Here is a 25,271-nt window from a genome sequence, read left to right as displayed (position 1 = left end):
CCTCGAATACCACGTGTCGTATGTGTGGAAAAGGGCCTGAATCTATGGCCCACGTGATTAGCGGATGTGGTACCTTGGCACAGACTAAGTACATGCAGAGACACAATGCAGCCTTGAAAATCCTTTTCTTCGAGTTCCTGAAAGACTTAGATCTTATCCAGTGTATTCCCCCTTGGTACTCTCCAGTCTCACCTAAACCCGAGTACAAGAATGACCGAGCGTGCGCGTACTGGGATGTCCCAGTATTTGCTGAAAATACGGAAGTCAGGGCTAACAGAATTGATGCGAGAATTGTGGACAGAAAGGAGAAGAAGGTGATCCTTATTGAGATGAGCTGCCCTTGGGTTTCCAACAGAGAACAGAAGGAACAGGAGAAAACTGACAAGTATGCGCCGTTGAGATGGGAGATGCGCCAACAGTTCCCCGGCCACACTATCACACAGTTTAATGTGATAGTTGACGTACTAGGAGGCTACTCTATGGAGACGGCGGAGAAAGTTAGGAAATTCTTAGGTTTGGATAGAGGGAACCAGGTTTTGTTTAATATGCAGAAGGCAGTTTTATCGCACACCCTAAACATAGCAAGGTCATTCAAGGTTTCGACGAGTTATTAAGGAATATAAACTCTTGTTCCTTTCTCAAATGTTGGTTCGTTAGTTATTACCAATTGGTTTGTAAATAGGTTTAACACTAGGGATTGTTACACAATAGTGCCTTTTCCTACTTATATTTGTAAGCATACTTACGTACTACATACTGCATAATAAGTACTATATCACATTTATTTCAGAAGTCAGATCATACAATATTCCCTTACAGAAGTAAATTATGCATACAGATCTCCCACTTAAAATGACGATCTATTACTTAGAATTTTGAAGACATGAAGGTATGCTAAATGAAGATATTCTCAAAATCAATCTGAAACAAACCTGAAAACCAATGGCAAGAGTACCCTCGAGCTGAGAAATCTCCACTAAATATATCATTAAATGAAAATCTTTCTGACTTGTCCCGTGCTACTCTCCCGGAAAATGATCCAGCTTTTCCTGATAGAAAAAAGTCATAGATAATTAATAACAAAATGTTATGTGAGTCCAGAATTTTGGAAATTTGAATCAAGTAAAAGATAAACATGTGCAGGTTTGTGTGAGTACTTTGAATTCTTTAAATAGTAAGAAGAGAAAACATTTTTCCGTGAACATTAAAAAATTAACTAACCGACATGAGCATATGATGAAATAATAATTATAGTCCATTTTACAGTTGTGTGCTTAGTTACCTGGCCTATGAATGAAAGTGAGGCTGGAGTTGACCTTGTTTTGATAGAAACCTCACTGCCTAATTCTTATGTAAATTCTTACTAATTAGCATGACAACAACATCATTAACATAAGAAAAGGAGGGAGGTCTGTATCCTAACAGGGTCAACACCAGCCTCAATTTCATTTAAAGGCCAGGTAACTAAGCACACAACTGTAAAGAGGTCTATTGTACTTCAATTTTTGTACATTTTAGACAGCTTTTTGAAAGATCTTGAAGCTTGTATTGAAATGTATTTGGAAGCGCTGAAGGAGAACTTGGTCAGGCGTGTAATCATATTAAGCTTCACTTACAATATTAAATATAACTGCATGGACAAAATTTGTATCACATTAAATACAGAGTCCCAATATTTTTTTAAGGACAAAAACCCTGTCAAGTCAGTGACAAAACTTAAAGGCCCATCTTGATCAACTGGCAGGCTTTTCAAACATTAGTTGTTGTTGTGGAAATTCGTGAACATTGCTTATTGCAGCAATCAGATTGAATGAATTTCAGCTTTGGCAGGACTTTCATAATGTGAAGATTGTACTACGGCACGCATTGCCTATAGGGTGAACACTGGCCTTTAAATGTGTACCATTTTTCTTATTTTATTCTTAAAACTATGCAAATTCTTTGCTTTGAAATCCAAAGAAAAACAAGAATTGTTTTTTTGGTCACAGGGCCGGGGACCTTTAAGGAAAAGTTTAATTAAGACTAACAAAAGCTATGAATTTTAACTTTTGCGTGATAACTAGCCCAGACGTCAGAGGTTCTCCTTTGCACAATATATTAACAACCATTAATCACTGCAAAAAAGAAATCGAAGACGGCCAAGAATTTAATGAGATGTTTTGTAAGCACTCTTAGGACTCTACTAATTTAATAAGCTGTGAGCACAAATGGTCTCTGACTCAGACAGACAGACAGACAGAATGTAAAATATTTCTTGTTTGTGGTTTAATGCTTGTTCTTTGCTGATGGCCAGGCTGTGAATCTTACTTGTTCGTCCAATTTAAACTTATGATATAAAAACCAATATGCAAAAACCTTCCCCACCAATTAATTGCTGTAAAGAGCATTTAACTGGAAAATGCGTTCAACTGTATATTGTAATCTTAGTGTCAGTATAATTCACCTTTGTTAATCAAATTCTCTTCCCAAACATCCTAGCCTACTGTAATAAAATAAATAATAAACACTGTTCAAATCTCTAACGACTGAACGACAAATCAAAGGTTGTTTTTCAAAGTATTCTACCCAAGTGCTACATTGATTTAATTAATGAAGACAGCTGAAAAACTCCTTCAAAAGAGAAAATCAAAACGACAAAACCATTTATTTATAAATCCACCCTAAACTTATTGGCAAGGCTATTTTCTAAGGGCATAAATCTTCAAAACACAAATCTGTATGTTGAAGATGAAATGGATTTTCACATCACGCAAATAAATGTAATTATCCAAAACATTTTAACATCCTTATTTAACTTTAACAAGTTTGATACGGTAATAGTTATTCCATGAAAACCATAACGCTAAATATTACATACAGAGGAGTCGGATAATAAAATAGCTTCTCCCGGGAAAGACTTCATTTAGCTGGTGTTTCTGTCAATATCCCGCTGTTTACAGTTAAAGGTCGACAGGAAACTTTACAGGAAAAACAAAATGTTCACGGAATGGAGAAAACCTTCGAGTCAGATAAAAAAAATCTTCATGGACAAAGAAATTTCCTCTCTTTCAAAGTACGCTTTCCTTAAAAAATATTACGAAGTCTCCCGATGTAGAAATAAGTGTCAAAACTAATCTAAACGGGTCGCTAATTTTCATGAAGATTCTTGTCAAATCGACGCCTAAAAGCGATCGATCACCTTCTTGTGATTTAAGCTCATATTTATTTTTAGGCGATAAACCGCAGATTCGCCTCCTTTAAATATGAACTCATCTGAAACTCACGACAACAAGGAAATTGGAAGGGCTTCTCGAACTGAATAAAGTACTAAGTCTTCTACAAGCACAGCTGTCCTTCCTCAACGTAAACACAGACGGTGGTGTTAACATGTTCAAAACAGTCGATAATTTTGACAATAAGAACAAGAAAGAGCCATTCCTTACCAGAATACAAAGTTATCATCACTGTAGAAACCACAATAGCTGCTGCCACGACCGTGACCCCAAAGAAAATCACCAAACTCTTTTTGTTGAGACGCGAAGTACTCGAGGTTATTTTCTCTTCCTCATTCATCAAATGGACTTCTTCGCTCGAGTCGCCTTTACTCGCAGAGTACCGAGTTGCCATTTCTTAATCTTCGGTGAGATATTCTCTTCCTACACACCCATTATAATTCCATTTAGGAAAGCAAGATAAATATAAGGTATATTCATCTGATATTCACCTCCCAACGACCATCCCAACAAATTAATGAATTAGAAAAATTTATCGTTGTTTATTGAGCCCGCGGAAAAAAAGTCAGCAAACATTCCTGCAAAACCTGCATAATTATGAAAAATTATGTTGGTTTGCAGAGGGGAGCCATGTTGGATGGCAGTACAATACAATTTCTTTTCGTTGAATTTGTTAATCTTTCCAATCTTTTGTCACGCTCACCAACTCAACTCAACTCAACTGTTAGAGGGCTGTACAGGCCTGCAAATGATCCCAGCTCGGAAATGATCCCCTGACCGCAAATTATCCCCGGACCGGAAATGATCTCAAGAAATGATACCCCAAAAATCAGGAATGGTGTGGACTCCATGAAAAGTCCAAGTATATATGAGGAAACTACAAAATCCCTTGGCATAAAATAAAAAACGGTAAACATGCTGTGCCAAATAACGCAATTAGCATAATAGTTTAATTTTAATCTTCCTCTTTCTTTTCTTAAAACTTTAAAAAGTCGTAAGTGGCCCGATCTTTAATTTTCTTGTGCTCGCAACCTAAAGAGTATTAGAATTCTAGTCTTCTCTTGTTCTCATTTGATCTTACATTTCAAAGACAAACCAAAATAAATAAACAAACAAAACGAAATTTCAATGCACGCTTCTGTTATATCGTGGGCAATTTGTCAGTAGAAGGTCTGTTCCGGGTTAACTGGTTTTTTTAAGGTGTGTTTTAAAATTTACTTCGTTTTGTTAGCTCTATTTAAAAAATCAAAAGTATTGCGCAATTCCTACACGTTGTAATTATCGTAGAATAAACAAAATGTATACATGTTACAGTTAACAGGAAAATTGTTCTGTTGCACTGAAATGCTTCAAAGTAACTTTTAAAGTTCAAAAATTTACATGCTAAAAGTTTAAATATACGGACTGTTGCGTTATAAGGAAAAAAATATGTTTACTTTAAACCCTCTTACTAGATTCAGAGAGCCTGAACAGGTAATTTGCAAATATAAATCTCAGTATTCTCTTATTTACATTATACCGTTTCTTTGACAAGAAATTTGCCACGAGGATAAACGCGAAAAAAAGCACTACCATTTGATGAGGGTCAGTCTCGTGCTTCTCAAGTTGCCTCGTTCATGCTCGAAAAGAATTCCGGGTAATTCTGCCATTCCGAGACAAGGAAAGCCCCGCGATTTTCATTTCATTCATTTTTTTTATAAGTGTCGGGTCATCCAGTCCTACCAGCAAAATACAGCGCCGACTGAATTTTTAAGCTTTCAAAACTTGCCCAAATTGTATCGGTAGGTCCTGGAATTCGTCCACAGAAAGGTTAGAGAGACAACTTCACTCGTGAACCGCCGTGTTTACAACAGAGCATTTTAGGCGTCCCAGTCTGCATGAAACCATTTCTCACCTCTGCCTCGAGAAGACCAGACACGCACGGTTCTTACGTTACGTTTATGCCTGTAGAATCAACTGAAATCTCAATTCCTTGTAAAAAGTTAACCAGCATCTTCATTTTTTTGGTAGGCTAAGTGTCGGAGAGCCTGAACATTTACGCATGCGCTAACGGAATGTTTGAACAAGAGAGAAAAATGCAGTACCTCCAGACGTGGCGCTGGAGCGTCGTACCAAACGAGTCATCCCGGGATTTCGGCCCGTGCGATCGCTTTTGGACGCAGTTGGCCCTTCGCTGCTTTCTGCTACCGACCTTGCCTCCCGGTACGGCATTGAGGGAGGGATATGTCGGCCCCTAAACCATATGAGACAAATCCCACGCCTACTCACAGCTTCTCAGACCGCCCTTGTCATTACAATTTAGCGTAAGATTTCGATGGCTTATATATTCAAGAGAAATCATTTTGTCTCTCATATGGTAAGCACTGGTGTCGCAGATTACAAAATGCACGCACGCGCCTTGCGGAAGGTAACATACATACATGCATAAACTTTATTTCATCTCGAATTTCAGAATCACTAGAAGAGCCAATGTCTTCAAGACATTACATTTACAACTAAAATACATAGCATATACAAATACATAACTAAATACATAATATTTAAAGATATATTAATTCAAAAGAAAAGCCGCCCTACACAATGCGGTCTTGGATTCTCTAGTTTAAAACCAGTAAACTCAGTGGTACGGACAAAATCAGGTAGCGCATTGTACAACTTAGCTGATACGTAAGAAAAGAACTAAGACCACAACTGGTTGTTTTGGGTTTACTGAGGGACAGAATGTAATTTCCGCAAAGATCACGCATAAGAAGATATGGAATACGCTCATTGCATAGAGATGAAGAGTTTGACTTAAGTGGTAAGAGGACAGGTAATTTGCAAATATAAATCTCCGTATTCTCTTATTTGCATTATACCGTTTCTTTGACAAGAAATTTACTACGAGGATAACAGCGAAAAAAAGCACTACTTTGTCGCGAATTTCCTATAATAAAAACTTGTTCAGAAAATCAAAAGTCCTACGTGAACAGCACACACCAGCGCTACTCCTTAGTTTCTGGCTAGAGATCTTCTTCTCACTACTTTTACCTCCGGCCGTGCCTTAGCCATTTGATGAGGGCCATGCCAGTCTCGTGCTTCTCAAGTTGCCTCGTTCATGCTCGAAAAGAATTCTGGGTAATTCTGCCATTCCGTGACAATGGAAGCCCCGCGATTATCATTTCATTGATTTTTTTATAAGTGTGTCGGGTCACCCAGTCCTACCAGCAAAATACAGCGCCGACTGAATTTTTTAGCTTTCAAAAGTTACCCAAATTGTATCGGTAGGTCCCGGAATTCGTCCAAAGAAAGGTTAGGGAGACAACTTCACTCGCGAACCGCCATGTTTACAACAGAGCATTTTAGGCGTCCCAGTCTGCATGAAACCATCTCTCACCTCTGTCTCGAGTAGACCAGACACACACGGTGCTTACTTTACGTTTATGCTTGTGGAATCAACTGAAATATCAATTCCTTGTAATAGTTAACCAGCATCGCTTAAATATTCATGGGAAAAGTCATTTTATCTCTCATCGTTGCCCGGGTTGAATTCCCAGACTCGGTGTCATACTGTGTGGATTGAATTTGCTGGTTGTCTACCCTGCACCGAGAGTTGTTCTCCAGGTACTCGGGTTTTCCCTCTTCTTAAAAACCAACGTTAGACATTTGATTGATTTGCGTTAGTTACAGTGTGCCCAATTAGTACTCCAGCGCTAGAACGACTAGACACTTAAATAAAGCACCTTTTCTTGGGATAAACATAATTTACCGATCTCGTTATTTAGTATATAGTGTTTTAACGGCATTTTATTCTTGTGTAACGTTGGTTTTTTTTTTATCCAGTAGCTATCACATTACGTTACGTTTCTGTAAATTCGTTAGATCTCCTAATAAACCTGATAAAGGCTGGTATTGGCCAACAGAAATATCGTTTAAAAATACATTTCGTGTTGTTTTACTGCTGGTTTGGATGTGACGTCATGGTGGCGATGTTGGATGGCAAGAACAATACGTAGGCCCTGTTTACAAGCAGGTAGGGCAACCCTACTGCTAGGGTTACCCTAGCCGGAGGGTCAAAGATAGCCCGGGTTTACATGCAGAATTTCACAGGTAGGGTTACCCTACCACCCGCGACAACTTTGCTTGCTTGTTAACCGCCAGCATCGCAAACACAATGGAAACCGCTAAAAAGTTGTCCCGGGTAGGCGAGTTGTCCCTAGCAGAGCGTATACAAGGCAGTTAGGGTTATCCTAGCGCTAGGGTAACCCTAGCACTCAGATAGGGTTATCCTAGCGCCATGGTAACCCTAGCTGCCTTGTAAACACGTCGTTGAAAAGAAGAAGAAATGTGTGAGTGTTAGGGTAACCCTCTTGCGGACCTTCTTGCAACGACTTCGCACGCGCAATTGTTTCAAGAAAGCGCAATGCTATCGAAGCATTGATGATGTCAATCGGTGTCATTGTGATGTCATTTCTAACGAAAGTTTTAAAATAAAAGAATACAAAGGGTAAAATTATCCGACACAATGTACGCCAAATTGCAAGGGAAAGGCAAAAGACTAGCTACAAGGTATTAACATTGGTTGTAAAAAAGAGCACATAAATTTATCTACCTTACATTAAATATTCCCGATAGAACAGGAATGTGATGCATGGGTGCAGAATTTCATTATAATCCAAAATTTGACTCCGGCAGGAGCTATTGCCCCGGTCATTTTTCCAACGAGAATGACGTTGTTTTAACCGTGTTTATGAAAAGAAAATTTCTTTTATACTGTATACTGTTTTTCAGGGAGGAGAGAACTATGAATGCTAAAGAAAAATCAAAGCAGTTAGCAAAACGTAGTGCCATATTTGACCAGTATCCAGAAGCCTTTGTGGAAGCGGTCACATATCAAGGAACAACGAATAGGCTCCCAAACGAGATAATATCAATATCTCCGGTACCAGGTGAGATACTATGTATTTATTTGCTGCGTTTAAGTTAACTGTTGAAGTAAATTCTGTCCTCGTTTAGTCATTAGGCTTTCCTCAACTATCGGTAGTTCGGCTGAAAAACTTGTTTCTCTTCTTGTCCACTTTGCACCGTCTACTTTCCTCCAATTCCCTCGTCATGTGATTGCATAATCTGATTGCATGCTTTCGTTTTCATTAGTTTACCTAATTAATATGTTTTCAATATTGAAATCAGGTTGGAAGGGACTGGAAAAGAGTAAGTTGCCATGGGAACCAATTTCTTTATAGCCGTAGGTATTAGCCTACCAAGTTTCCATGGTCTCTGCTGGAAATTTATCGAGATAGCACTATTCATATACAGTTTTCGAACTTAAAATTTATATGTCCGGAACCAATGCTGATCTTTCCAAACGGTAAACGGCGTTTTTAATCTTTTGTGGTATTCTATTTTATAAACCTAAAAATTCAAGGGATACAAATTTGATTATAATAGCACTTATTGGGGTGTTGTCATGATTAAGCTGAATCAGCTTCTCGGCCCATTGTTGCCACAGGGAAAGAATGGCAATTATCTTTCTGCTCCTGATTGGACTGCATTGTTTTCGTGCACTGTTAAGACTCTTGTTTATTTCTTTTAAGTTTCAGAGCAACTTGCATCTTTCGCTGGCATCGATTCCCCGGATAGTTTTGGAGCAAAGTATACCGGACAAATGAGATTAAGTGCAATAGAGAAAGAGAAAATGAGACGAGAGCGCGATAAAGCTATGGAGGAACTCCAATCAATACTGGATAGAGTACGATTAGCTACACAAGAGTTTCTCATTGCAGAGGCCGAGCTAACGATTGCAGAAAGTCCCGAGCCAGGACACGAGGTGGAAGAAAATGAACAAAAGGCAAGGGAAAGTAGAAATAACGAAATAGGGAACCCTCAAGGGCAAGAAGAGAAGAAACAGGATGAAAGAGAAGGTATAAATATATCAAATCTGCGTAAAACGGCGGTTTTGTGGTACAAACTGCGTTAATAGGCGAAGGCAAAGGCGTTTTAGTATCACCCAACTAGCCGGACAGTAATAATAAAGTTAGCAAAAATATTTAATTGGGAATTAAACGAAAGAAAGCGTCACGCTTTTCGCTACTCGAGGACTATTACTAACAGTCCTCTAGTAGCGTAACCAATCAAAGTGCAGGATTTGCATTAGTCCACTAGTTGGGTGATACTAATTTATTGTATCTCTCAGATAGTGCGCGAGCGGTGATTGGCTAAATTAGCGGGCCGCATTCTACAGTACGGCGCGCTAAATTTGAAACTTCCATAAAACAGTCTCTAGCAAGTTTCTCGTGCCTTTTCTGTGCATAAACATTTAAAACTGCTTGAATCTTGCATGCAACTATTTTAAAAACCAAGAAGTTTTATCGTTTTTCAGATCTTTATCGCAGTTGACCCTTTTGATTGATTTCAACTCGTTTCCTTTCTGGCTCGGCTGATTACTACAGAGATATAATAAACATCTTACTAACCTCGTTTTCTTGGTCCGTACTGAAATTTGTCCTCTTAGATTTACGCACTTGGGACATAAATCTAAGGGGAAAACGCTGGCCGTAATTTACAATACGGACCTCGAAACCGGTTAGTAAGAGGAATTTATTTTAGCCACCACGTAAAAAAACTTAGGGTGCGTTCGATTGACCGTATTCCGGAATAAGAATACATGGAATATTAGTTAGAAATCCTTCGTCTTTACGGAGATTCACATTAAAATTGTCAAACATCTGCTAAAATGCTATTTTAAACATATTTTTATCATCCTTGCTGCTTCGAAACGCGCCAAATATACCGTTTTAATCATCGCTCTACGTATTCTTATTCTGGAATAGCGTCAATCGAACGCGCCCTTAGTGTTCTCGACACCCTTCAAAGACGAAAAACCGCAACGCGCGCAAATCTAATACATGCGTCACGTGTTGAGGGCGGGAAAACTCCTACGAGTGGCTTGAATTTCTGTTCATAATTAGCCCAGTTTTACTACAATAGTACCTGTAATTAAAAGGAAGCATTTCCAAAACTACTTTCAACAACAAATTGATTGATATAAAGTTATTGACAAAACAGCACTTTCAGGGGCAGGTGAAGATTTAAGTGAGTCAAGTGATGAAGGTGATAAACAGAATCAGTTAAAAGATGGTGAATACGAATTAGAAGAAGCCCAACTAATTCCTGAACTGGTGGAGAGCAAGGATTCAGAGCGCCTGTTACTTAAGGTAAGCTTCCGTCAACAGTTCCGCTGTTAAGATTAGACTTTAGATTCATGAGCCAATCAAGACACTTAACAAATAAGATGAAAGTTGGACAGATGAGGAGGACCCCATCAACGAGTAAAGTAGTCTGGCGTTTGACAGGGTAAAATCTACAAGTGGTCATAGGGAGTTTAAAGTTTAAGCAGTTGCTGTGAAAGCCTTCTTGCTGAACTAAAATACCGGCGATGATCTTTCTAATTTTTATTCCATTCCCTTCCACTGTTCAATGTATGGAACTTCATGCATACTCTAGGAAAATCATTTCGTTCACCTCAAGTTATACGGGGTAAATGTGAACTTGCACTTCAGTCAGTCAGAACCCTATCAAGGGGAGACTCTCTAGTCTCTAGCTTCTCCAATAGGCAATTTCCGAGCTCATGTCTGCCTCGTCTTCAAAGCGAGCCTAAGTGCAAAGTTTTTCCCATGAAAATTACTTTTCATTCATATGTAAAATAGAACTATTTACCATCACAAAAACTTCGCACTTAGACTCGCTTTGAAGAGGAGGCAGACGTGAATTCGGAATGGCGTATTCCTTGGGTCAACCCCTTCCCGAGTAAATACACCTTTATTCCAAAATGGCCGCCATTTTAGCATTCTTTTGTTTCCATGCAAATTGGCCCTTATGGCCTCGCTTTCAAACGTAAATTTAACCTTGGACGAGGCCATAAGGGCCAATTTGCATGGAAACAAAAGAATACTAAAATGGCGGCCATTTTGGAATGTGGTGTATTTATTTTTAGGAACAGGTTTTTCCCGCGAAAAGTATCGTAATTTCCTTGACACTGAGATAGCTCTGTTTTGATTGGCTTTTACAACAGTAGGCGCACAAAATCTCACAATGGAGTCGTTTTATAAATAAATCTACTCGGGAAAGGGTTTACTTCTGGACTAAGTATAGGAGATTGAAACTCCCTTTGATGAGGTCCTGGTTGAGTAGAAAAAGTGCAGCGCACTTTAGCTATGATGACCTTTCCAACTTTCATTTTATTATATCCTGCAGTTCAAATATATCATATTTCACCTTCACCTTCGCATTTAAGTTGGTAAAACTTGTAAGGCATCATACCAACTATATATTCTAAAAGAAATCACTAAGCAAGTACATCTCCATGGCCCTAAACGCGGAAAGAACGAATGCGGGCAATTGCAAGTCACTATTGATTTTTGTCTTTGCAGATGATTGGCTAAGAATGTAGGGCAGGATTTTTAAGGCAATCTGAAACGTAGCAACACAACAACAACAATAGCATTTTATTCATGCATGCAAACAGATAAGCCGCGGTATCAAATACGAATCCGAAACAACAATAAAATTGCTTTGAACACACTAGCTGACGAGAACCTCGGCTTCATTCGCAGCAAGCAAAGCGGCGACGAGTTCTCAAAATAATCACATCTTACTTGGATATGTGCATCGAGCGAGAAGATATCATGAGGCAGATGCAAGCCTGGATTGAGACCACAGTTGATGAAGAATTGAGTAAACCAGCTCGAATATTTTTATTCAGCCCGGAGTTGCTAATGGATGATGTACCAACGGGACTTGCTGGGGAAATCGGCTCTCTTGGGGGCACTTTAACACGGCTTAAAAGCATAGCTGACTCTCTAGGGATTGGTGGTACAAAAGAGGAGGAGCAGGAAATCTTGGATGAAGTCGCTGCTGAAAAGGCGCTGGTCAAATTTCGTGGACCTCGCGCTAAAGTTGTCTTTAATGGTATGAATTTTCTTTTAGATCAACAACAACAACAACAACAACAACAGTGAGCTTTATTTGCATTACTGTAACAATACAACGTTATGAAAGCGTTGAAAGCATGATAATTACAGTAATTTAGATATCAGGGTAAAACATTGATAAAGAAAGATTAAAATATTTTAAAATTAACATTTATCCAATATTCCAAAAAGGCTCAAATCAATTTGCCTCTCATTTCAAAGCACGATGAGATGAACACAATGAATTGAAGGTTAATATAGAGTGTTTTCACGTGACGTCACGACAGCCATGTTGGTGTCTCCAACTAATCCTCCGGGAATCGAGCTCTATTATCATGCAAACGTTTTCTTTTGTTTCGGTGGAAAAACAAGGTTACTGATCACGTGACTGAAAACACTAACTGGGATATCAAATTTTCACGCGATCAGATTTTCGTTGATAAGCTAAGTTAGAGTTTCCAACATTGTCGGCCAAAACTACATCATTACATTGTGGACAATGGGCCATTTCCGAGTTGCTGTTTGTCTCGGTTTCGAAGTGAGTCTTGGTGCTCAACTATTCAAAGGGAAATGAGTTTGATTTCCATAAGAATACGCAACTCATTTCCATTTGAATGGTTGTGCACCAGGACTCGCTTTGAAACTGAGGCATGCAGCAACTCGGAAATGGGCTATTTAACGACCAATGAGACACAAGTACGCGGCCCCACAACCTCTCTCCAAAGGCTTTTCTGCGTTCCACTCTCGACGGATAAAAGCCTTGAGAACGAGGTTGCCGGTCCCAGGCTATTTTGGCAAGCTGCGAATCCCAACCAAATGCTCCCCGACATTGCTGGGACAACAAGCCGTACTGTTTTTATATCTTCAAAAACTCAAATCTGAAAGAACTAAAAAACAGAGTCGAAGCCAATGATATTTTTTTGTATAGCCATAGTTACTGTAGTGTCTCTGTGTGAGATAACTGTAAGACCTGTAACGTTTGCAATGAAAAAGACAGTTTGGAGACAAAACACTAAAGCCTCTCCGCAGTAGCGTTATTAACTTACAATGAAACGCCTTTTTCCAGTGTATGAAATTTTAAGATCTCCCACAAGTTTTAGAGAAGGACCCCGGTGTGACGGTGTCAAGAAATGTCAAGGCAATATCATATAGCCCGCAAGTTACAGAGTTGGCGTAGTCATGAGAATGCCCTGGGGTCGGGTCTTCCACGAACGTAGCTTGGATTCGATTTGCGGACTTAACGTCATAACTCATGTGTGTGTTGCGTTTATTGGCAATCTGCTCTCCCCTTCCATCGAATACAACATTTGCCTTGGTCTTCTTTAAAGGTCATGAAGTGTGTCTTAAATATTTTTATTTCGGTGGTTACAGTGGATGAACTGGATTCCTCAGAGCACTGGAGCCAAGCCGAAGCCGAGGTAGACAATACCTTGAAGCAAGCTGTTCGAGTCATTCCAGTTCGCAAAGTTCGCTTGAGTGTGGACCATGCGAGAAAACAGTTTTTAGTCATGTCTCAGCTGATGGGGAAAAGAAATGAAATAATTCGTCAGGTAATCTGAAAGACTAGACATTTGCTTTTTGGTATTCCAGCGCATGAAGATGTTACGGGGTCTTCGTAAGTAGGAAAGGGCGGATGGGTTGATCTACTGGGATGAATTGTTTATTCATTACTTTGGTTAGGGTTATATCTTTATTTTAGGGGCCGTAAGTTAAACTGTGATAGATCATTACGTCTCCCTCCCTCCTTAAATAAAGTTATTGTATTATTGACTCCAATTTGGGGTAATATGATGTATTCTTTCGTAACCCCTACAAGAAGTTTTCCTAATGATACCAGACCTCCAGTGATTTAGCAGCTCTCGTAACCTGCTATTGTTTGGTATTGTAGGCAGCTTCTATTTTCTTTAAGTCTAAGTCACTGTTTCAATTTTTTAGTCTTTTGTTTTTTGCTAGGCCGGGTAGCGACCTAATGACATTATACGTTACGAGAGTTGCTTCATGGTACGACTGTACCAGACATTGCATGGAGGATCTTATTTGTCCAAACGAAAAGTATTTTTTTTTTAGAGGGAGATATCACTTTGATATAGTTGCATCCCACCAATGTCAACACTGTTGCCTCATTCGCTAACTTAGAGCTAATTAAATGTTTCCGGAGCTCTTCATGAAAGTGCTCTCAGGTGCAAAGGTACTGGATATCAACTAGATTTATCCTTTTTTGGCTTTTATTTTTTTAGTTTGACGAAAAGGTTATTGATCTTGAAGCGGGGCTTGCTAAAGCGAAAAAACAGACCGACGACCTAAAAAAAAACAACAAGAAAACAAAAGTCAGAGCCGACAAATTTCAACACCAATGCGAAGATCTACAAAAGAGATTGGTCAGTATTTCTAGTTGTAATTTAATTACAATTGAGGGTAATCTTTTAATGATTGTCGTTACTTTTCTTAATTCTATCCAGTAGCAAATTGAATGTCCAGTGACGTACCCATTAACGGTAGAGTCTACGTTAAATTCTTCTGTTTGGAGGCTATTTGAAGTCCAAATGCGACGTCACTTAGAAATTAACTTAACATAAATGAGACTCCAGGTCCTCTCGTTCTTAAAACAACTGTCCGAGGCCTGGATCGAAGAAACCTGAAAACTTTTCGGGCCCAAAAAGCAATTCGTGAAACAAAGATAGGCTTAGTTAACTCTGAAAATTTGATCTTTGAACGTGTTTCCAAGATCAGAGAAAACAAAATAATTGCAAATTTCGCTATTTGAAATGGTCTCCTTTTGACGATAAAAAGCGTTTTATGTCACACGAAATATGACCTAATTGTTGTGTCTTTCGAGAAACGTAAACTTCACAAAGAGGCTATTCTTCACCACCCCCTGTCGGTGAGTGTACCTTGCAGAGTCTAAGCCTTTAATTAAACTTTGAAAACAGTAGATGATAAGACATCCCGGAATTCGTACTAGAAGATGTTGTAATAACGTTTTCAAGTCATTCATACTTGTTTCGAAATTTCCTCGATCGAAACATTGAATCAAAATGGTGAAACGTTTTCGCTTGATAAAATTATATTTTCGCATTGTTTTCACAGAATGAACGACAAAAGGCTATCGATGAACTCAATGAGAAATTAGAGGAATTCAAGAAAAAGGAATCTTTTGGTTTGTACAAAAGCAGCAGCGACTCAATGGCAAGTTTGAGCAAAGACAGTAGTGAAAGTGTTTCAGTTATTAGTCTTGTCGAAAAACCATCGCAACAACTTGGTCCAACAGGAGAAAAACTTGCCATACAATCGCCGAAATCATCAAAAATTCAAGCTGTTGTTGTGGAATCCCAAGAAACAAAAAATGAAGAACTCAACAAGCTTAAGGAGAGTTTGCAGCGAGTCCAGGACGAGCTAAAAGTTGAGAAAGAGAAGTCTGCGGCTTTTGAAGTAGAGTTTTCCTCACTGCAATCGGACAAAGTCAAAGTTGAACAAGAAAGAAGTGATTTAGAGATTCAACTTGAAGACGCCAAACGAGAAAATGAACGCGCGGTTGAAGAGCTAAATCAGAAGATAGAGGACTTCGAAAGAGAAAACAAGAGGTATCCAAACTCCAACCTCGTTCCCAGGGTCTCTCAACGACAAAGGACTCAGAAAAGAGAGACTCTGGGAAGGAGGTTGTACAAATTCTTCGTGTATTAACAATCCATACTAAATTGTTTTCGGCTCCGTTTTTGGACTTTGAACTTTTTTTTTTTTTTTGGGGGGGGGGGGGGGGGGCAGGCACGATTTGGCTACGCATGCGTAAAATTTCGTTTGCCTCGTAGACGCCGCCCAAATTATTAAAGTCGAACACGGTATCTCCTCATTCAGAGGCAATCGCGATGACCACTAAAGCACAGACGACTATGCGACAGACTAACGGGGAAATATGTAATAAAAAATTGTGTGAGAACAGCAACTAGTAAAGCATCTGAGCACTGGTTTTGATTCGAATCATTGCCGCTAACAACAGTTTTAATTGTGAGCAACTTTAGGGAATTGAGCTGGATATCGACAAGATTCTGTAAAGAAAAAAAAAACCCACTAAAATACTGTGAACTTCATAGGAAATCGGCTAAAAATCCTTCGAGCAAAGTGTAGGCTACCTGTAGCCTCTTGTTTTGGCAGTAGAGCATCTTTCAGTTGATTTCCTCAAGCTGACCAAATCCAAGGCGATTATTTTGGCCACAGTCATAACAATTCGCTCCGACAAAGTGTTAACGCTGGAGACGTCAGCACGGAAATCTTTCTTACGGTACTCCATTTAATTTTATCAACTCGTTTGATCAGAGCAGTGTTCAAATGAGTGTCGAAAAAATTACAGAAGTAATTACTACGACCAATCACGGCAGGAGCAAACAGCACAATGAACCAATCCAAACATATAACTTGCTCAAAGCCGGGGAAAAATCGCGCTTGGTTTTGATTTTCCTCCTCATTAGTTGATAAACTGGCCTGAGATTTTTAAACCGATCACTAAGCGTAGCAATTGTAATCGCTCCCCACCAACAACACAGCACCACAGTTTCCTTGGAAACTAAAAATTCTTTCGTTCGTTTGGCCCATTGGTTAGCGCGCTTGCCTTGAGATCCCGAGATCCCGGATTTCAGACCCGCTCTGACCACTCGTTGAATTTGATCCTGGTAGTCCCTGGTTCAACTTCCCAGCTGCACTTGTAAATAGCCAACTGGTTTGCCTCCGGCCAGTCGGGATTCTTAATAGTTGTTGTTGTTGTTGTTCTGTTCCGTCATTTCGTTGTGTTTCATTGGCCCTGAAAAGCCCCTAAGGGGAGCGGTCAATTAAGTATGTATTGTATTTTAGTATCACCCAACTAGTGGACTAATGCAAATCATGCATTTTGATTGGCTACGCTACAAGATGACTACTAGTAATAGTCCTCGAGTATCGAAAAGCGTAATGCCTTGTTTCGTTTTATCCCGGCCAAATAAATATTTCTTCAACTTGCATTCGCTAACTTTGTTATTGCCTTTTCTGTCCAACTAGTTGGGTGATACTAAAACAATTAGACCCTTCGCCCTCAAGGGCCACGGGTCTAATTGTTGAGTATTGTATTGTTCGTTCATTCATTCACTTACTCATTCTTTCGTTCAATCATTTACTCATGTATTCATTCATCCACTATCCATTCAGTCAGTCAGTAGGTGGGTCAGTCGGCCCGTCCTTATATAGAGTGTTTTTTCATATGACGTCACGACGGCCACCTTGGAGGAGTGAAACAAAAAAAAGTGGCCATGTTGGAAGATCAAAATATTCTTTTGGGAATTGAACTCTATTTTTATGAAAATGCTTCCTTTTGTTTTATTATGCAAATATGGTTGCAGGTCACATGAGCAAAAACACTCATTTTATACACATAATCATTTTTATTCTCATGATTTTGTAGAATTCGAGAAATTTTTGCTTAATTTCATTAACTTCCAAACTATCCAAAAACCTTACTGTAAAAATCTGTGCAAGACAATGAAGTTTCATAATTTCCTAAAATCAACAGATTGACAGGAGAAATAGAATGCAACGAGGAAATGATCAAATATCAAGAAGAACGAATGGGTCAGTTTATGGAAGAAATCCAAAGCCTGGAAGAACGAATGATGTCCTTTCCCCCCACCCCTGCAACAACGAGTGTGATGAGTATGGCAGGTACCCAGAGGCGGGAAAGACGAAAAACGTCATTGCAATTGGGACTAGAGCCGCAGACCGCGAGACAAATGGTGGCTAAAGTAAAACAACAATATGAAGCTGAGCTACAGAGTCTAAAAGATCACATGGCAAAAGAAAATCTGCGACACCAAGCAGAAATTAGGCGGCTTGATCATGAGCACAAAAAAGACGTGCAGAACATTCACAAGGAAGCTCTGCTTTTGCTTCGAGCCCTGAACAGGTTTAAAGACTGTGTTGCAACTTTATTGGACAGAGAACGTAAGTTTTATATGCGTCGAGGGGCGATTTATCAGCTCTCACAAGGTACACTTTGATTGGCTTACAACTCAAACCCAAATGAAAGATGCTAGGCGATAAAAATAATAATTTGCCCTGAAAAACAATTATATTAAAAATGAAGACTTTTTTTAAAATGCAAGTTTAAAGGATTAATTGAAATGCCCCCAGATATATTGACAGATACCCTTTTGGTGATTGTCTCATGCAACCAATCTCATGGCTTCATTGTACTTAACTAGATCTGTCACTCATTTCAGACTTACCGCAAGAGGCCCATGCCATTCGGTCCCACGCACCATTGCCGCTGGACGAAAATTTCGGTGATACGCGACAAATGTTGGCTCGCATGGCTATTCTATCCAATGAAATGTTGATATCTGTAGAGCTGCATCTCTCCAGGGGACTGATGAGTAAACGACTGGGAATGAAGGTGAAAACTGATATACTTACGATTATGGACTGGGGTGCGTACAGTATAGAACAACTTAATAGTATTCACTTTATTTAAGTCTCAAATGTTTTGCATAGCATAACAGAACCACTACGCGAGTAGTGAACAAATCAATTTAAGGAGAGTGAATCAAATCATAAGAGGGAACTACACTGAGTACCCCTCCTGGAGAAGAGTGAAGAACCAACAAATTAATCCCTCTTCGTGTCTTGTCTGTAAACTGAATCAATCCCAGGCGGAGAGAGAGTGCTCTCATCAATGTGCAAGCCCTGCTGCTCTAAATTTGGTCATTACTTTGGCCAATCACAACGGGCATAGGCATTTAAGGTGATTCCCTGGTTTTGCATTGCACAACCCTACTGCGCATAATTGCTCTCATCATTGGCGCACGCATTCAGTAGAGTGCAACGTCTTCGTATTTAAATAAAGGAGATAGAAAAATCGGTTAAGAGGTCTATTGGATATAAACGAGCCTCCAGCATCTAGACTTACATTTATTATTTTCTTGTTTCTCTAAAGGACACTGGTTATGTCAGAATGGATCGACAGTCAGCTGACTTCTCACAGAAAATGAAAGACTATGGATCAATGCAAATGGTAAAAGGGAAACGAGGACGGGAACAATTTCAGGGGCAGCAGATGGAATTTCTAATATGGAGACTTCTAGAGGTATGCCACTAATACTGAATATGTAGATGGAGATCCGAAGTGTAGGACTCAACAATTTTTTGGCACATTTCAGGAGGGAAAAAGACAAGAAGTCATGGAACGAGTCCGAGAGCTTATCGCTCAAATCACCACACACGAGAAAGAAATCCAATCCGTGAAAAAAGCAGGCGAGGAATCTTTCAAGAAAAAAGACGATCAGATGAAGAGAGTGTTGGCAAGAGAATCAGAGATAAAGAAAATGACTGAAGAACAGAAAACCATCATCAAGAACTTGGCTTCAATCTGGAAAAGTCGTAGAATCGGACAAAAGTACATTCGTAGACAGGACCAACAGAGAAATCTCAAACTACTCGAGGAAGCAATGAAAGAAAACGAAATACCTTCAGATCTTTATAAGGTATGGTGCAAAATTCTGACTGGTTCTTAATTGGAGGTTCCAAATAACGTGTTTGCAAGTACGCATTTTCATTGGCCCGTACATAAATCTCGAGCCATTTCTCAACCAATCAGAAGCATGTGCGACTCGCTAACATTCATTCCTCGCGCTTTCTACGAGTTCTAATTGGCTAATTAGGGTGACTTTCACCTTCTTTTGCTTCTTTTTTCAAGCTCACAGTCTCGGAACCTTGATTCAATTTTAATCATGTCTCTTCTATACCTATTCACAGTCCACAAAGAAGCTTATAAAAGAGGCCATGGAATTCCCTCGAAAACGTTTAATCGAAATTGTGACAAAGTATGTACACTTTCGGAGAATGAAAGAAATAAACGATAACGTTCAGAGAATGAAGATGGAATCTAACATTGACGAGAGAGTGCTACAGGCGATGAGAGATGCAGAGGAAAGAATGCGTAAGGTAGCATCAATATTTGAATTGAGCATAGCAATAGTTGTGATTAAAATACTTTACTCTTCATATTAGGTTAATCTTCTCCACTGCAGCAGATACACGATGAATCCGAACGAGTGAAGTTTCCGTATGGCCATTTTTTTTTCTAAGGGGCAAAACTAGAAATATTGATTGTTGCGGAAGAAAGAAAATGTTTAGGAATTACCCTTTAACCATATTTCCTTAACGGATGACAATTTTATCTAGCAAAGAAATCTTGGCCAGTTGAATTGATTTCTCTTGCAGCAATTTTTTGACCGAACCTGAAGTGTCCGCGACAATATTATGCCTTGGGTAGGACAGGATAGACAAACCCTCGGAGGAACCACCCTAGTACCCTACAGGCAGATATTGAGCTAATTATGGATAATAATTAATAATAATAATAATAATAATAATTAATAATAATAATAATAATAATAATAATAATAAGCCCGCTATGTCAAGATCATTCAGTCTCAACAACAGTCTGAACATTCAAGATCATGTGTTAGCATTTTCAAGCTCATATTTGACTCTTTTAGCAGTTATATAGTTATATAGTTTTTATTATGAACATTAGATTTTAGTATTATTCGCTATGAACACTAGATTTTAGCATTATCTATAGAACACTGACTCTTTTAGCAGTTATAGAGTTACATTGTCTTTATTATGAACATTAGATTTTTAGTATTATTCGATATGAACACTAGATTTTAGCATTATCTATAGATCTGACACTGAGCTAGCCACGTCTTTACGCCTAGCTTAGTGAATCTTAGGTATCTGGCATCCAGATGTTTTACACTGCCCATAATAATAATAATAATGATAATAATAATAATAATAATAATAATAATAATATTAATAATAATGTAACCTTTCACTTAACGATTGTCACGCAGTGTTTGTTCTCCTTGCAAAGAGTTTAATCGTTTAATAAATTTGTGGTCGTTTCGCCCACAAGTCAGTTACTTCACTTGCGAAGGCGAATCGAGTAAGTGTGCACAATCCCTGTCTCGGGAATCCCTTGATTGTGGACAAAACGACTGTATACCTTCAAAGCACCACTGTATGCAAATTACGTATGACAGAACTTTGAACTGCGGAAGATCAGCAAATTCAGGAATGTTTCTTAAGCAGTGACAAAAAGAAAGCCTGTATGAAGAACACTGAGCTTCCAGGTATTGGTAATCGAGCACCACAACGGTCTTGTGGGTCATGCCATGGATTCAAATTAAGGGCGTCAAGCCTGGACTTTACGAGATTTCCTCGTTATTCCTCAGGTAACGTTCGTAACTGCAATCATCTACAACTCTTAGCAAGGTTTTCTTTCTCTTGCGCAGCAAAAAGAAACATGGCGATTGAAAAAGGAGACATTAATTAAAGAACGCGCGGACATCTTGGATCGCTTACATCAAGCGTAAGTAATTACCTGAAATTCTCTGGAGAGCACAAGGAACAAAAAACAGACGAAACTTTTTTAGAATAACTCATAATTTGAGTTAAAGACACCATCTAGACCCAATAAATAGCAACTGCAACAAAGGGACATATGTACTTGAGAAATGACAACAACAATATTCTCACTGATGGATGTCTTCCTCGTCAAATTGCTTTAGACCTGAACTAAAACGGAAGAATAAATTAGAGTTTTGCCGCATGGTTCAGCTATCTGGATTTGCTGAATTTCCCCGCCCAACCTTGTTTTGTTTTTCCTTTTTTCCTGTATAGCATCATAGTTTCTGGAATTCGCCCTTGTCACACGGCAGCCATATTGTCCCGGGAGACTAAAAAAGCTATGTTTTACCACGCCAAGCCTCACCCCCATGATTTCCACTTCGAGGCTTGGCGTGGTAAAACAAAGCTTTTTTGGTCTCCCGGGACAATATGGCTGCCGTGTGACAAGGGCAAATGGTTGCAACCTTCCAATCAGTGCGGAATTAATTACCTGAGAATTAGGCCCTTGAGGAAGAGGAGAGGAGAGGCCTGGTACTCAGTGAGGTATAAAATTGTTCTCAGTTTTCAGTTGTTATTGCCCCAGACTCATTTTCTTTTGTGTTATCTCCAGTTTAACTCAAGTGCAAGAAGAAACGGGGCTCCTGTTGACCAAACCGATGGACTTGATTCCCCGACTAGAAGATATTAAGGAAGATGTAAAAGAGATCAACGAAGAGGACATCTCGAATGCCGTTAACATTCCCAAGGAACGAGCAAAACTACGCAAAGAGCAATTGCAGGCTCAAGCTGTCAAAGACCAACCTCTAACCACTGTGGATGGTACAGGCGTCACAAGCGAAGGGCTCCAGGGGGCAACATGGAAGGTAATTCAAATAAGAGGTGAATAGATCCTGAAAAATAATCACATTTCCTGTGATGCAGCCTTCCGTTCTTTTTGTTCGAAAAATGCAAAGGGACAGCCTAAATGCAAGAAATCATATGCAAACAGATTGAATTCTTCCAACACGAAGTGCCCTGTTAAATCTGACAATTCGCTTTTTTTTCCAAGAATAAGTTAAGTGTTTGGTTAATGCAACCTTTTATCTTAACTTGAAGAGCAAAGTTTAGGGGACACCGCACTTTCCGACGTTAATTGCCTGTATTGCAAGACACGGGTGACGTTGAACTTGGGGAGAAAAGTAACGTTTGTCAAAATCGGCTTCCATCTAATTACGGCGGCGAACTTTCGAACATACCCGGAGCATTTGGAGCCGTCGTAACCTGCATTATGTTTCCCAATGGTTTGCTTGGTGTAAGACAAGGGGCTATCCACCCGAATTGTTCACATTCCTTCTGAAATCACTTCTCATAATCAATTTCAGGTCACGCCCACGTTCCCCCCTGCGATGATTACAACACCCAAACTTCTGCACATGGACATTAATCGCAGCCGTTCTGTGGCTCAAGAGTAAGCTATTACCGTGATAATGCAACCTGACTCTACTGTTCGTCCGTTTTTCTCTGATAGTATATTTGCCCTCAGAATCAGTGCAGTCTTAGCGATGTACTTTTTTCATTATGCTCCACTTGTCCCCTTTCCCGTAAGAAAAGTTAACTTTGTCTTTTCCTAAAAACCCTGAACGCCTACCTAACCCCTCATTACGCCAATGTTATTGTGGCCTCCACATTTGTAACTTCAGTTTTTATATGGTTGCGTGGAAATGATGACTCGTTTTTCGCAAATTGTAAGTAAGTGAAGCAAAAACCCAGTATTTCGAAAATTATGGATCAAAGCAACCGAAATGCTGACGAACATTTCTCTACATTTTCTTTTCCTTTCAGAGTTTTATTGCGTTTAAGCCAAGGATCTCTGGATAAAAAGTCAGTGAGTCTTCCCCCAGCAACCTTTTTCCCATCGCTATATGGTTACTACAAAAGACCGGATGACGGCATTCGAAAGATCCGAAGCGAACCCTCTGCTAAGCCAAAGAACACCATTAGAACATTGAGATCGAAAGTAACGTTCCTTCCTCCCATTGCAACGCTTTACCCTGGAGACGAACAAAAGGACAAGGATATTTCTTAATCGTATTTTACCGTTGTAACTTTTGATCACTCATTTTTGGATTTCTGTTAGATATCTTACGGTGCGCGCGCTTTAGGCCAGCAGACCGATAAAGAAAATAATAAATGCACTTGCCTCGATTTTGCCGAACTGTCACGATTGGTGAGTTCGTCTTCGTTAACAAGGTGAATAAATTGGCCAAGGAGTCCATGAGTAGGAGCCTCCCTATGCAGTACTATATCCTAGAGTCAACCTTTGCGAGTATCTTTCTGGTTTTAGAACCAACCACTCAGCAGGAGTCACATTTCCTTCAATTTTACACAATTTGGATACATTGTTTGTGCTATTTTTGTCTTCGTTTGACAATAAATTTATTCTGATTCGCCACTCTAAAAAGTACGTGCAAAAAAAAAAGAAAAAGGTAAAAGTAAGTATAAATATTTACCCTCCGATTTTTAGAGTAGCTATAGTAGCTAATATATCCGAGCATTGAACAGAACAACTTTAAGAATCCCAACTGGCCGGTGGCAAACGAGTTGGCTATTTACAAGTGCAGCCAGGAAATTCAACCAGGGACTACATGGAACAAATTCAACGAGTGGTTAGAACGTGTCTTGAACCCGGGATCAGAGATGTAGAGACGAAGAACTCGTGGCGTTCTAAACATTGAGAGATACGCGCAAAGGTTGCCTCATAGGGCAGCTTCATAGGGCTTGTATGGGAGACTCATGGGCTACTGATTGGGTTAGTCATTCCTCGTCCGTTGACAAGGTGACATGTTTGTCTACTTTCAGTGAAAGCCAAGTTACCACCTCAATCATCTTGCAATAAACCCAACCTTAATTTGAGAGGGCGTTCGCCCTCGAAATCTTCACTTCTTATTGCGTTCGCTCTCATCTTGGGTATCCTGGGCATACGGTGAGCTTCAGCAAGTTTTGGTTCATCGCTTTTTCAGAGCCATCCAATTTCGACCCCAGAGCTCTTCTCTTGACAGAGGGAGAGAAGAGCTCTGGGGAACAGAGAAACAAAGTGTCTTCTCATTGGTTTTCGTGAAGAACAATCAAAAGCGTCTCTAATTGGTGCATTAACCGCGCACCGGTGGCTCAGTTGGTTGAGCACCGGGCTGTCACGCGGGAGGTCGCGAGTTCAACTCCGGCCGGGCCAACACTCAGGGTCTTTAAATAACTGAGGAGAAAGTGCTGCCTTTGTAATTACATCTGCAAATGGTTAGACTCTCTAGTCTTCTCGGATAAGGACGATAAGCCGGAGGTCCCGTCTCACAACCCTTCAATGTTCATAATCCTGTGGGACGTAAAAGAACCCGCACACTTGTCGCAAAGAGTAGGGCATGTAGTTCCCGGTGTTGTGGTCTGGTCTTTCTGGTCTGGATAGGGCAGGGTGGAGCACCTCGCATAGGACCTCGAGTCCTGTTCGTGCTCCTTCCCTCTGGGCAGGTTTGCTCAGTAGAAGAGACAAACCAGATGTCTCGTAAAACAAACAAAACATTCATGTTAGCACGAGGAGTGAGCTGGCGCCGCGAGGTTCAAATAGCCAATCTTTGGCAATAAGAAGCCTACGGCGCATGTTCTCCTATATAGAGTTTCCCAGAGCCTTGGCTTGGATGCTCTGGTG

General features: G+C 39.8%; 2 protein-coding genes across 2 annotated transcripts in view; one reads left to right on the top strand and one right to left on the bottom strand.

Moving 5' to 3' along the window:
• LOC138049681 (prolyl endopeptidase FAP-like) overlaps nt 1–3,752 on the bottom strand; it is a 44,801-nt gene extending 41,049 nt beyond the window's left edge. The window contains exons 1-2 of the mRNA XM_068896081.1: nt 3,423–3,752; nt 933–1,049 (exon numbers count right to left, since the gene is read on the bottom strand). Of these exons, the coding sequence (XP_068752182.1) occupies nt 933–1,049; nt 3,423–3,606 (301 nt within the window). The 5' untranslated portion in view covers nt 3,607–3,752. The remainder of the gene's footprint in view (nt 1–932; nt 1,050–3,422) is intronic.
• Nucleotides 3,753–7,716: 3,964 nt separating this feature from the next.
• On the top strand, nt 7,717–23,660 carry LOC138048458 (uncharacterized). The gene is made up of 17 exons (XM_068894644.1): nt 7,717–7,760; nt 7,983–8,140; nt 8,786–9,112; nt 10,257–10,405; nt 11,804–12,158; nt 13,532–13,710; nt 14,398–14,538; nt 15,248–15,741; nt 17,694–18,121; nt 18,400–18,572; nt 19,113–19,262; nt 19,336–19,659; nt 19,931–20,119; nt 21,481–21,557; nt 22,206–22,458; nt 22,957–23,042; nt 23,417–23,660. Exons 1-17 carry the CDS (start codon nt 7,717–7,719, stop codon nt 23,658–23,660), a joined length of 3,771 nt encoding a protein of 1,256 aa, XP_068750745.1.
• Nucleotides 23,661–25,271: the final 1,611 nt, after the last annotated feature.

This window comes from Montipora capricornis, chromosome 5 (assembly GCF_036669925.1).
Source record: "Montipora capricornis isolate CH-2021 chromosome 5, ASM3666992v2, whole genome shotgun sequence".
Classification (NCBI taxonomy): domain Eukaryota; kingdom Metazoa; phylum Cnidaria; class Anthozoa; order Scleractinia; family Acroporidae; genus Montipora; species Montipora capricornis.
This window is presented reverse-complemented; position numbering and strand designations above follow the sequence as displayed.